We start from the raw sequence: 14,505 nt of genomic DNA, 5'->3' as shown, positions 1-14,505 counted from the left end.
ATGCACAGCACATCAAATCTTGCGGCTACGACAGTATCTGGGACGATAATTTCAGAATTAGGAACATGCCGATACAGCAGAGCAAAGCGGCAATGACAACTTTTAGGTGTTCTGACCGGACAAAAACACCACAATTCTTACACTAAACATTGCTTAATGATTTGCTGACATTTTGTTTAGAAAATAACAGTTTAAAGAGTAGAGTTCAAATAGGAAAATCATCATTTATTTTTTTTTTTTTCATCAGAATTAAGTAGATAACTTGCATTTTAACATTATGTTAACTGACAGTTTGTAAACTTGTCAGTTTGGTTACCTGGAGACTAAAACATTTGACTGGCCCGTACCTCGGAGGTTTACTTCCACAGCTAATACATTTATAAAATTTTTAGCCCATGATATTTAAACCCTGATAGAAAGAAATGCAAGAATCTATGAATATGCAAGTCACAACTGGAAACGCCCCCCCCCCCCATTTCCTCTAGACATTCCAATTCAATCCTTATCCTTAAAATGCTGAATTTTGGCAAGACCAAAAAAAAAAAAAAAAAAACCCCCAAGAGATCCTGTTAGAAGAAATTCAGCCCTCTATTCAGTCTATAGATTATGCATTGTACAAACTGATGTCCTCAGACCAGCAAAATCAGGGAATTAGTGTGACAAGAGCACCTGCAGTTATCCATCTGGTTTAATTTGGATTATTCACAGCCGCCCAACAAACTAAACATTAATCCAGCTGTAATGAAGAGATGTTTGTTATTTTTAAAGCAAAGCCAAATCTAGCAAAACGGTTCACAACTAGCAATGTTTGAAAGTTAGTAAAGTTATCCTCTAATAAATTGTGTATCAATCCATGCTCGGTTTAAGTCTGGTTCATGTGGTCAAGATAAGCTTATACAAAAACATCCTCAAATCAGTTTTCTTCCTGCTTGTAGTGTGTAAAAAAATAAATAAATATTCATTAAATGGGTGAATTTACATTTTTGCAGCACTTCAATCAATTTGACCCACGTTAATCGATATCTATGTTTATATAGGGACTCGTTCAGGCAAGACATTTTTGAATAACAGGGTACATAAGAGACATCCAAATAAAGGTCTGAACTCTAGAGACATCCGCTGACTAACGTACTGTACAATCAGAATGGGTTTTGATCAGAGCAGTAGAGTTAGATGAAGTCCAGAAAATACAGAAGGAATGTAGATAGCTTAAATATAAAAACAGGTCAGTGGTTAAAAATATACTAACTGACGTATCTAGTGTAAATCTCATTAAATAGTGCGAGGTTTTTAACGGAACAATATAAAACATTTCAATAAAATAAATTTTATTGAATTAAAAGTTCAATGAAACTATTCATTGATCCCAATCGTTAGACTTCTTTATTCAGTTTTGATGTCAGGTCTGGAAAAATATCTAGAATATACATCCTTACGTAAATCAATCAATATTAAGCAAAGTTTAACGCTGATCCTTTGTAACTCAATATGCAAGTAGGTTTTATTCCATTTGTGCAATCTCCATCCCGACAACATCGATCATTTATGGTAACGTGGTTATTGTATATTCAATGTTAACGCCAAGCTCTTAGATAATGGTGTTAATTTACAACATGGCTGCCCTTCTGTCCCATGGAGACAATCAAGGAAGTGATTCCAGTCCCAAGCTGGGTGCAGAGCCAACGACCGATTAGTTGTCTATTGATATGCAGAATAAAAACCCATCTGAAATATTGCCAATTTTTCAATACATACGAATTACATTTCCAGATTTCTGTTTATTAATTACAATTTCTCATTGTTAAAATGCTCATGGGGGGGGGAAGATATGGATGAAGGGAATACAAGCTCTTAGAGCAATCATTATTACCTTACAGCCATTTACATTTCACATGTTGCTCAAATTAAGTGAAAAAAAAAATATTAAATACGTAACTCCAAGAATAGCCCGTGTACCATAAACCCTACAAACAGCCATTCAGACGTCTGATACAAGAATTACGATACAACACAGTGTATATTGTTCCTAGCAACATACACTAATGGAATTAATAAGAAAGACATTCCATATCTTAAGCATGCTGCATTTAAAAGTCGACTCCAGCCTTTAGTTAGAGTCATAAACAAATAATTAAGCTGTACACAGAACCAAAAAACATGGAGATGACTAGAAGCTGACTGGAATATTTAGCATAATGCGAGTGTGCGTCTGTGGTAGTAGTAGTAGTAGTAGTGCATCTCACATCGGGTGTCTGTACGTTATCTCTACACTAGCATTCTCTACACAAGCTTAAGGGATCCAAGTACAAAGTGACGTGCTGTCACCAAAATAAAGAGCAATTAGTTCAGCGTGCTGGTCCAGTGCACCGTATCTAATGAACAGATCAGTATCAGACAGCAGCCTTGTGACAGCACAGCATACCCCACTACACATTCTCACATCTCTCATCAAAACAGGCTTTCCTAGTCACAGGATAATCTGATCTTTGCGAGTAATGATAATCAATGTCAATTCATTGCACACATTGTTCGATAAAAGCTTAGCCACGTGTCTTGATTTAGTCATTAATCAGCAGCCTATATGAATCGAGTTCTTGGATCCAATTTTGATTCGACGTGCGACGGTTACGACGTCACAGCAGTGACATCTGGTGTATAAATGGTGCATTACAAATGGGCAGTTATTTCGCTCATATCAAAACCTGGTCTGAGCTTTTTCACCTAAATGATCCATACAACAACTTGACAGCCCGTCATTAATCAGCACCAGCAACGATAAGAGATTCTATTTCATACTATAATAAAGAAAACGATTAGACCAACATTCATATTGTTTAATATACACTGGAGTACCCATTGCTGTTAATATCCTTGTTCATATTGTTAGTATAATGTTATTAAAACGACTGTTGCTGTTAAGGCTGGTGGTGGTGGTGTTAATATGGGTGACATGGGTGGTGTTGCTGGCAATACAAGTTATTAATATGGGTGTTGCTCTTGCTGCTGCTATTAATATGGGCGTTGAGTTATTAATGCGAGTAGTGGTGCTGCTGTTAATATGGATGGTGCTGTTAATATGGGCGGTGCTGTTAATGTGGGTAACATGGTGGTGTTGCTGCTAATATGAGTTATAAATATGGGTGTTGCTCTTGGTGATGTTAATATGGGTGGTGCTGTTAATATGGGTGAGCACAGCATCATCTCTTTCACATACCCCAATCACAGCTACATTCAGTGTTAAATGCCATTCACAGTGCTCAGGTTTATGTTCAGTTTTCAAAAGTCTGATGTATAAAAGGCCTTACGTTGTTCAGATTTAAAGCATTTTATGCAGATTTTGATGGCTGTAGTGACAACTACGACACAAGTGAGTTGCAACACAAATCAGCACAAAATTGAGGGTCTGATCAACCGATAATGCTGACAGCATTAATGCGGACTATAAAATAACATAAGGGTAAAGAACTGGCTGTTAAAGCTTAAGCAGTCTGTCTGGGATTTTGTGTTTTTGTGATAATCAAGCAAAAGAAGCTCTGATTTACATTCGTTAAACTTGAGCAGCTACCATAGAAAGTAATTACATGCATCTTCACTGATAGGAGTAAGAATTACCAAACCATGTTTAAAACGAAAACTTTAGTGGGAAAATAAAATGGAGAAATTTTTTTCAAAACATTTAAAGCTAGATACTAGAGACTTTAAAAAAGTGCACAGGTTTCACAAACTGACCATTCCAGCTAAGAAAATGTGTAAGCAGAGAAACTTTTTAAAATAACAAGAAAGTAGAAAAACTGAGTCACTGTTCCTGCGATTTGGTCACAGCAAAGTGAAAGCTGACATTTCAGTGGGGTTAACGGAAAAATAGAAAAGAAAAGAAAAAGACTAACCATAAAATGTTTGTAGGAGTGTGTGAGGGTCTTACATAATACACCACTACAAGGACATTTAGAGTACTGAAAGAGTTTTCATGTCTGTGTGGGAGTACTTAAATATCAGCACAGCAGCTCAGCAGGGTTTGTCATGCACTTATCCAGTGTTACGTTATGTTTTTTTTATGGTTTCTAACGGAGCGTGACCTTAGGTTTAGCCATACCTGTTTGGCCAGGTTGACCGAGTCTGCCGTGAGTCTGTCTCGGAGATGGGGATCTAACTGTGAGGCTGGAGCGATCTCTACCACCTTCTGGTGTCTCCTCTGGATAGAGCAGTCCCTCTCATACAGGTGTATCACGTTCCCATACTTGTCACCTGGAAAGCACAAAGTTTTAGAAGATGTCAATCCAGATCATAAAACAAACCCACCTGGATCCTAAAAAAATATTTTATATAAATAATATACATGCATATTCTATTGTTATTTAGGCCACATTAATGTTCTTGCCATTCTAACAACCTCCAAATTATGCCTGCATCTGAAACACCACTTCAGTTCATTTTGTGTCACGTTAGTGCCTAAGCGGATCAACCACGTTCTTTCATGTTCATCTTATTTAAAAAAAAAAAAAAAAAGGTAGTATGTACAAACATTTGTTGCTGAACTCTATTGTTTATTAATCTAATGGCAAAATTCTACTATGTTTATAGCTTCACAGTAAAAATCACAGCACCTGTTAGAGAGCAGAAAAACTAAGCTTTCAATCTGGAAAATACGCTACAAACAAATGATGGAGCATCACGACAGGCCGACTGCATGTTACAAAGCGATTCATTATAACGGATTGTTTCTCCAGTCAGATCCATCTGCTGACAACTTGTTAACACATCTCGCAAAAAAAAAAAAGAAGTGTTTCCTAACCAAGAAGAGAAGGGTGCCAAAAAATAAAAATAAAAAAATAAAAAAAACCGGGAAGATTAGAAGCATTATGTTCTGTTTTATATTGTAGATGACATGTATATGAAAAAAATAGCTGGGTTTAAATTGTTGCATGATCTGGAGTCAGATGACTACGACAACATGAACTTTGAAGCAAGTTTTTCCAAATGGTTCATCCCCACAACGATACAAATGTACTGAAGTGAACGTGGAATTTTATTCCACTGACCTTCATGTCTGGGTTTGTTTCATTATAAATTGTTTCGAAGCCTCACATACTGAGGGTCGGGGGTTTCGATTCCCACCTGTTTGGCTGTTCTCCCCATGCTTCAGGGGGTTTCCTTTGGGTACTCTGGTTCCTTCCTGAGTCCAGTGACACGTGTTGTAGGCTGACTAGCATTACTAAACTGTCCGTAGTGTGTGAACGAGAGTGCAAGCATGTTTGATTGGGTCTTGTGATGAGGGGTCACCCAAATTGTGCCCAGAGTTCAATGGGATAGACTCCAGGCTCCCTGCATCTAGATGTGGGATAAGTGCTAAAGAAAATGAATAGATTGGGCTAATTTCCCACTTTTTTCTTTGAATCTTTAAATCTACATTCCTTAATTTCTGAATCATTTCTGTTAAGGTTTTAGAATAATGATTTTCAAATGTTAATCATACAACATTTTTTCATAGCCATCACCAGCTTAAAATATGCTGACTGATTAAACTCAGTTTGGTTTCAATTTAAATCTGAACCGATCATTTTATTTGATAAATGGAAATTAGTAGTTCCTTAGTATTTCCTTACAGTCAGAGAACATCTTTGAGAGAATATAGAAAAAAAAAAACAGATTTCAAAATAAATTACACCATAATTAATAAAAAATTATGTAAAAATGTTTGCATCTTGAATATCTAAAACTATACATTATATGATGTTATGCTTAATTTCAACAAGCTGAAATTCTAAAAAAAAAAAATGTACTTGAGCAAAAATCACAATTAAACATTTTAGAAATAGTAAAGTTAAGAATTCAATTTGCATCATCGTAGAGTCCGTTTCTTTGTATAAACTAAAGCTTACACAGCAGATAAAGGCCTTTTTTTGTCTCAAACACCCTGCTTTCTGTTGATACTTTTTGCATTTTCGCTCGCCACCTCTAAAATCTGTCAGAAACAGAGAGACGCCTCCAGTTATCTGCAAAGCCAGAGAGAACAAGTGAGGAGGAAAAAAAAAAAGAGAGAGTCCTGAGTGGGAGAGTTATAATTAAAGGATAAAGGACGCACCCATAAAAGTCATAAAACAGTGAGATGAAACCAGAGCTGGTTTTAAAGCTTTCTAAGCCGCGTAACATGAGAATGCCTGAGATTATCTACTAAACACCATTAAACTCACCCAGGATTTGTACTTCAATGTGCCTTGGCTTCTCAATGAATTTCTCCACAAACAGAGCTCCATTGCCAAAGGCAGCCAGGGCTTCGGAGTAGGCCCGCTGGTAGTTTTCTTCCAGTTCCTACACACACACACACAGCATAGTGTGGTACGGAATAAAACTACACACCGTTTTAGTCTAATAGAATAAAACTGCTTTTATAAAATGTTTAATATCTAAACCGTGATTGGCTGAGCCACTTTGGTTCAAAGCTGATACTAATAAGGTTAATACTGTAAATCTGGCTGTAAACCATTAAATAATGACATTAACACGTGGAAGAACTAAAACTCCAAAAATCTCCCAGGTCACGAGGTTTAAGAGCAGATGAATGAGCTGAAAGCTGAAATCTAGAACAAATTGAGAGATTAGAAAAATGAAGAGGGGATTAATGTTTCACTGCAAGGCAGACAGCAGCACTTTCTGTGATGTATAACCATATAGGAACTTTCTGCTGATTTGGAGGTGAGGGAAATTACACTTGAGACTGACCACTGAAGCGAAAAGTCTCTACGATCGCTCCAGCACACGAACCAAACTGAGCAGAGATGCAATAGGGTGTTTAGAAAGCACTTACCCATGATAAAATCACAGTTAACATACATTCTCGAGTGGCTTATCGTGTGATTAGCTTTTGACCGCATTACGAGAGCTGCATAAGGTGCATTAAAGCGGCTCGACTCACCTCGTACTCCCGCACCACCCGCATGCCGCGCCCTCCGCCCCCATAGGCCGCCTTGAAAATGATTGGGAAACCATACGTGTTGGAGAACTCCTGTGCTTCCTGCAAGCAGGAGATCGGAGCATCTGTTCCAGGCACCACTGGCACACCTAGATAGAAAGGATAAAGAGGCACACTGAAGACAGGTTAACTGGTTATCTACAATCTGCCTGCCAAGTAGAAGCAGAGCCAAAGCAAAACATCAGGCCTGCCATTTAAATCAGTTCAAATATTGAAAAAAAAAAATTGACAGTAACTTGATAAGATGGGTAATTGCTTTTAGGAAGCAAATTATGAAAAGGACTTGTTGAGATTGTGATCAGAATTTTGGCAGATTTGGCTCTAGTTTATATTGTAGTGTGCAAAGGTCATAGGCAAAGAAATGCTGGAAAGCAAAGATGCCTTTAAAAATGAGGTTAAATGTTTCTACCTACCAAAAAAAAAAAAAACTACTAGAAAGAGAAAAAGTTTAATAAACTAAAAAGTTGATACTCAGTCTTCCAAAAAAATATTTAAAGCAGGAAAAACACTGGTTTTGTACACAGAAGCATAGATGCGTTTCTGGCAGAATTTAAATATTTTATACTGTACAAACATTTATTATTATTCTTCTGCACAGACCTTTTGAATAGTTTAAAATTAGATGTTCATTGTATTTTACAAGTAATGTATTTTTATAGAACGAAAAAAATTGGCAGAATGCAAGTCGACTTATCAGTATAAAGAAATGATTTTCTGGTTGTAAGTCTAATCTAAAATGAGTCTTCTGTGTGAGACGTGTTTTCCCCTCTATTGGAAAACCTTCTATAGGATTTAAGTAGTTAAAGATGTTTTTTCTGAAATTTTCTAGAAATGGTGAATAGGCCATCAAAGACAGTGAGGTGTTCCTACCAGCACGGATGGCAATGGAACGAGCCTCCACCTTGTCACCCATCTTACGGACCACCTCAGGAGAAGGGCCGATAAAACGCACCCCAGCGTCGGAACACGCCTGAGCAAAATCGGCCCTCTCGGACAAAAAGCCGTAACCCGGGTGGATAGCGTCGACGTCATTCTCCTAAAGGACAGAGACAAGAACCGTTCAGCTACTAAAGGTCAGATTACAATCGAAACAAGAACATATGCAGTCAAATGTAAGGTGGAACAAACATGACTGTCTCTGAATAAACAGTACACTATTCATTAAAAAAAAATAAATAAATAAATAATTCAGGGCTATTAAGAAAATAAATCCCTTCTGGAGTCCATGTTCAGGACTTTAGAATCCAGCAGATTCCAGAAACTCGACACTCCTCATTCCACCAATGAGAATTGACCTCTGGCTAAGACAAATCAACTACAGACATTTTACGTTTACAGCTTATTGAATAATCTGGTTCCTGTGTTGGGAAACACGCCAAACCCCCAGGAGTCATGATGATCTCAGTAAACTTTGACATACATTTTACATTACATCCATTACGTTCTTCAAACAGCTTAGTGATGAAGCACACAAAGGCTGAACAATCCTCTCACGATCTAAACAGCAAGAACTGCTTTTCAAAAACGAGACCAGGTTTAAACATGTTAAACGATCACGTTCAAACAGGTCAGCCGAGCGGTTGTATACGTACACACAGGACACAGGTTTACCTAAACACACTTGCTATAAAGATTTAATTAGAGAAACTATCATCTATTCTATAAGGAAACGTCTACTCAAGCTTTATATCAATTCTTGATCTGGTTAGAAAGTGTTAATTTTCAAAAACCAAAGCTTTCAGTACTGATAACAGGTTGTATAAAATTACAACACACACACTATGTACCATTAGCAAGGTAATATCATCTCAAATGGAACACTAACCTTTTTTTTTAAACCGATATATAACGACAAACGACGTCAAACACACAGTGTGAAGCTGTTAGCTTTAGCAGAATAAGGTGAATTATTAAAATTTTAAATAAAAATCACACAATCTGGACTAATTTAAGACATTTCTAAGAGGTCTCGTCCACCAGAATGTTGGCAGCCATCTTAAATCCCCGCACTTTTTCCACTTCCAACCTCCCAGACATTTTTTTCCCCCCAGTTGAATAAGTGGGTCATTTGGATATTCATAAAAAAATGTATATAAATAAATAAATAAATAAATAAAATAGAAACACCTAGAAACATTATTTTAAAAATATAATTAAAAAATTTGTAAAAAATTAAGTCAGACAAGTGTTAAAATCCAATGTAGATTTTTACCTTACAATAGACAGAAGAAAATTAGAGCAGTGTAATTACTCACACATCCCGGTTATAAACAAGAGTTACAAAGCATCAGCATTCAGTGTCCATTAATACAAATCGTCCTGACCTTGGCCACTTTGATGATGTCGGGTATGTGGAGATAAGCAGCGACAGGCGGCAGACCCTTTCCTATGAGGTAGGCCTCATCTGCCTTCTGCCTATGCATCTGGCCAGTGTCCTGCTCAGAGTACACAGCAACCGTCCGGATTCCCAGCTCTGTACACGCCCGGAAAACCCGGATGGCAATCTCTCCTAAAGACAGTTTAACCAGTTAGAACTAAAACTTTAAGAATACAGTGAAATATCAAAATAGTTTATCATGCCTGCAGGCTGACCGACCTCTGTTAGCCACCATGACTTTTTTAATAGGCTTGTACTCCAGTGTCTGCGATGCCGTATGACCCGAGCGAGACAGACACCAGGCCCTGCGCAATGCCAACGCACCCAGTGCGGCTCGCATCCCTCCCAGTTTCAGCAACATCTATACACACAGAGGGTGAAAACAGCAGAAAGGTTAGCAAACTTTAACAGCTAAATGAGAAATTTCAGTATAAAACTTGATTGAGGATAAATGTAACTCTTAATGTAGTGTTTTCAACCTTATGCAGCATTCAGTACATTTCAGCTTCAGCGTTTTGTCAGAATTATGTGTACATTGTTTTATTGCCATCGATTTTCTTCGACTGAAATTTGACATTTGATTTTCAGCCTCCAGACTGATCACATTTGGAAATCTTTGGGATTACGATTGCATTCTCATCCGCTAAACACCGCAAATGCAATTCGGGTTGCAGGGTCATCGTCAGTGAAGTCAAACTGTCAATCAAAAGCTGTAGGTGGGGCATTCTATTCACACATACAGAGCAAATGCAAATCCAAACAAGACAAGGTCAACTTTCTAACAAGCGTTTGAACTCGACGGTCCGGCAGCTGCTGCAATGCCGCAGATTTTAAAACCACTGCACGGTTTTTTTACCTCTGATAAGAAACTAACAGCAGACTGTTAAAGAAGGGTCATGACTGCCAACTGAACCGCAAGTCAAACACGTGTAAAATCAAATGTTAAACAAGTCTTGTTAAAATCACCTTCATGACAAACTGAATTTATCCAGACATGCTTTACTAAGCACTCTCTAACTCACCAACACGCATAAGTCAGGTCATTCCATATTCTGGTATTGCCACATTTTGTAAAATTCCACATGCACACAGAGCTTAAGCAGCATGATCCATCTTGCAACTCCCCACTGTGAGAAACCGTGCTGTAACACTGACAAAAGAATCACTAGACACCACTGCGCTGTTGTTACTAGACCAGATGCACAAAAAGAAGGAACAGGGCAGCAAAGGAAAAGAATGAACACCTGAATAAACAAGAGTTATTAAACACTAGAGGGGAAAATGGAGAAGACAAAAGAAAGAGTGAATGCACTGACGAGGCCGGATTCCCAGAAGGCAGCTCTAGAACGTACAGTATAGACGAGTATCAGCTCCTGCTAGTACAATGAATTCCTGTTTAATGACAAGATCCAATGCTGCAAGGATAAAAATGGTGACGTGGTGTATAAGTGATAATCACTGTACAACGGTGTGTTCTGTTCGAGCAGAAATAAAGAGAAAACATACACACAAGGTCAGACTGCTCACTTATCATATACACTACATTACTTCGGCAATATCCAAACATGCAAACTGGGTCAAAAGCTACGCTCAGCTTTAGTGTGTGTGGATACTATGACAGTAAAAACTAAACATAAAATAAAAGTAATTGTTTTAAGGATATATTGTATGTCATGTACCATGATAGAGGTTTATTATCTAAATGCCAGGAAATTAGTCTCACACACACGAAATGTGTGATTTAAATTGTGTTGTAACATCATTTTAATCCAATCCGAGTCATAATATTAGTAATAAAATATCTGTTTCCAGGAATTGATGTTTAGTTACTAAAAGGCATTACAGAATAAGGTCAACAAGGGGAGCGGAGTCTGAATTACAAGTGAATGTACGGAACCGCAAGGCGATTTTACAAAGCTCCATTTAAACTATTTATAAAGATCTTGAACTAGGTGTATAATGGCATCCTAGAACACTACTCTTTATTCCTTCCTCCTCACTAAATGCTATTCCAATTTTAGTGGAACCTTAAAATGTGTTGGCTTTGATCGTGTGTGTAAATGTACTAAAGTCTCAGAATGACCTACTTCTCTTTTTGTCCACTCGCTGCTTAAGGATCACATTCCACATGCTTCAGCAGAACAATACTCTGACTGTTCCTCAAACAGAGGTAAACAAAAAAAAAAAAAAAAAAGCGTGATATAAAAAGGGAAATGCCAGATTGGAAATCTGTAAACTGGTCAGTCAAGACATTAAAATGAGGTTTTAGCAAGTTTGGTCTGTTTTCACAGAGATTTTGCACATAGATTTCAGAGATTTCTTGCACAATCCTTCCCCCACACCCACCCCCCAGCTTGTCTGGCTAACCAAACCAGTCTGTAACCAAACCAATCCTTGGCAACTTGGGATATGACTAAAGACAGAGCTATATTTCACGTGGCATACAGAGGCACTGTGTAAAGCACAATATTCTGGTGTTGTTTGTGTGAGCACATGTTCATGTAGGTTTTACCCAAGATAGTCTAGGCATGATATCCTGATATGCACAAGGTGTAAACTGGCCTAGATAGCTACATCAGTCCCGTAGACAGACCGGCAGCCACGCCTCCTTCACTACGACTGACAGCTGATTAGCCCCACCTTCTCCAGGACTGACAGGCAAAAATGCAATGTTCCTTTCACTGAAACTGAACACTGTATAGGCCACAGCTCCATCCCGATGAACTCTTATTTCTCTACATCTCTTAATTCTGCTTAAAAAAAAAAAAAGGAATTTTAATAGTAAATAGTAATAGTCTGCTGAATTCAGTCTGAGGCCGAATTCAGCAGAATGTGTGTTTTCTTTTAATCAGTACGGCTGTAAATATTCTATAATACAAAATATTAAGATTTATACTATAATACTCTTTCAAAAAGTAGACAAACACACCCTACTAATGAATTTCCTCCATTATCAGTTGTACAGCTTGATTCATCTACAGGCATCAGGTTTCTTAATACACTGGGATGGGATCATATTAACTGGCACCTGCTGGCCTTCATAAGATATCAGTCAGAGGTGAAGCACTAGCAAGCAGCTTTAAATTCTCAACACTGCCATGTATAATAAGCTACTTGGTTTTAAAAAAAATGCCAAAGCTTCATTTTTTCTTCCTTCTATCACATCTCAATAAACTTTGACCAAACCGATGCATCCACTGCACCTAATAAAATATATAAAATAAGTCCTCCCTAATACAAAATAAAGGCATGCCTCTTCAACACTAAAAACAGACCCAGGACATTTAGAAGAAATGTCCAGCTGTGAGCCTAAACTGAAAGAAAATACTTATCAAATTCTCGTCATAAAATGAATTAGAAGACGAATTAGTGTAAACGTGGATCAGACAAGATGAATGTTATGAGCACAACATTCAATTCAATTAATTTCCATAGGGCTTTGAGACAATGGGAATTGTTAAAAGCAGCTTTATAGAAGTATGGAAACAGAAGAGAATGAAAATATATAAGAAGAAGAAATATAGAAAAATAAGGATAAAAATAAATAAATGAATATATACAATTAAAGCTTAATTTATTTTAAAAAATATTAACTTAATTTAAAATACTATATTATCGATCCCTAATGAGCAAGCCTGGGGCAACAGTGACAAGGAAAAACTCTGAGAGGATAGGAGAAAGAAACCTTGAGAGGAACCAGGCTCAGAATGGAACCAGTCCTCATTTAGGTGACTCTGAAGAATAAATAAATATAAATAATGTCCTTTCTACAACAGTTTATAATAGTGCAACCGAGAGCTCCTGAGGAACTAATGGGTCATCTTAAACTCAGTTCAGCACAGAACTGATTGCTGATAAAAGACTAGACCATACAGCTGACTTGAATTATACCTGGAAATCAATGTTTTGAACCAATGTTTTGTCAATCACAAGTTTATTAACATGCAATCGAAGACTGAAATGATTTGAAAATGGGCAGTTATCTAGACAAAAGGTATTTATCGTGTTCCCTGTAAGGAAGGACAAAAAGAGTTAAAATGAGCTGGTGTTAAAATGACTGTTTATAGCTGCTAAAACATGTGATAACTTGTCTCGTAAAAACATTCCACAGCAGTAAATGTAACTAAATAGATGAAAAGTTTCGTTGTGTCGTTCGTCAATCGATAAATAATTTAACGGTGGGCAAACTGCTTTGCTATATGATGAACAAAAGACTTTGTTGTGCTTATATATAAAAATAATCATATCACAATTGTCTCACAATCGAATTGTGGTTGATTAAAATACCATTTCCCTTTACCCAAAAGTCTAGCATCTTATTTTCACACCTCAAGGGCTCACTGAGAAACATTTAAAGCTAATAAGTATCAGAACTACTCAAGTTTTTATGATTGCAGAAATTATAGAATTTCTAGCCATAGAATCTACATGCCAATTAACTGCTATTGTTTTTGAAGAAATCTCACTTATGTCTATTTGAACAAAAAGAGGAGCTATTTGTGGGAAATCTCGCAAGCACAAATTACAAGCACATCGCACAACATATTTCATAGAAAAATAGTGGAAAATCTGTAGGTAAATATGGCCGATAACTAGATTAAGGCCTGCACTACATACTAGAACAAAAAATAAATAAATAAATAAAAGCATTTTTTTTTAAAATACCACTGCACTGTTAACTTCTCCAATACAATTGGTCAGAACATGCTAACATTAACAGTTTGTATGAAACATTGTGATTTTAACAGGATAGGGTTTTACAGTCATTATTCCAGGATTCACTTGGATTAAATCTAAAATTTTATAACTGAATCTGTTAATTAAACTCGAGTGGGGTGTTTGTAATTTGCATATTCTTACCTCAGAATTTTTTTGATGAATTTAAAAAGTATTCGACATTGGTAAATTTTATTACCCAATATGCATCGTCTTCCATTGATTGTTGAACAAATGACGTGTTCATCAATACTTGAACTAAAATCATGTGTGAATCAATGGAGGAACTCCAACTTCCTGTTCTGTGAGTGATGGTATTAATTCATGACAGATTCCTGTAGTCGACTTACCAGTGAACTTCTACGTAGATCTACTATGCAAGTATGGATGTGCGTAGATGTGCGCAAACTCCAAAAGGATTTTGAAATTAAGTCAAATTAAA

General features: G+C 37.0%; 1 protein-coding gene across 1 annotated transcript in view; it reads right to left on the bottom strand.

The window, feature by feature from the left end:
* The window catches only part of pcxa (pyruvate carboxylase a), a 128,786-nt gene that overhangs the window by 113,691 nt on the left and 590 nt on the right, over positions 1 to 14,505 (bottom strand). The window contains exons 3-8 of the mRNA XM_047805687.1: positions 9,567 to 9,708; positions 9,295 to 9,479; positions 7,841 to 8,006; positions 6,914 to 7,059; positions 6,192 to 6,309; positions 4,094 to 4,245 (exon numbers count right to left, since the gene is read on the bottom strand). Coding sequence (XP_047661643.1) covers positions 4,094 to 4,245; positions 6,192 to 6,309; positions 6,914 to 7,059; positions 7,841 to 8,006; positions 9,295 to 9,479; positions 9,567 to 9,708 — 909 coding nt within the window. The remainder of the gene's footprint in view (positions 1 to 4,093; positions 4,246 to 6,191; positions 6,310 to 6,913; positions 7,060 to 7,840; positions 8,007 to 9,294; positions 9,480 to 9,566; positions 9,709 to 14,505) is intronic.

The sequence above is a fragment of the Tachysurus fulvidraco genome, chromosome 21 (genome assembly GCF_022655615.1).
Source record: "Tachysurus fulvidraco isolate hzauxx_2018 chromosome 21, HZAU_PFXX_2.0, whole genome shotgun sequence".
In the NCBI taxonomy this organism is placed as follows: Eukaryota; Metazoa; Chordata; class Actinopteri; order Siluriformes; family Bagridae; genus Tachysurus; species Tachysurus fulvidraco.
This window is presented reverse-complemented; position numbering and strand designations above follow the sequence as displayed.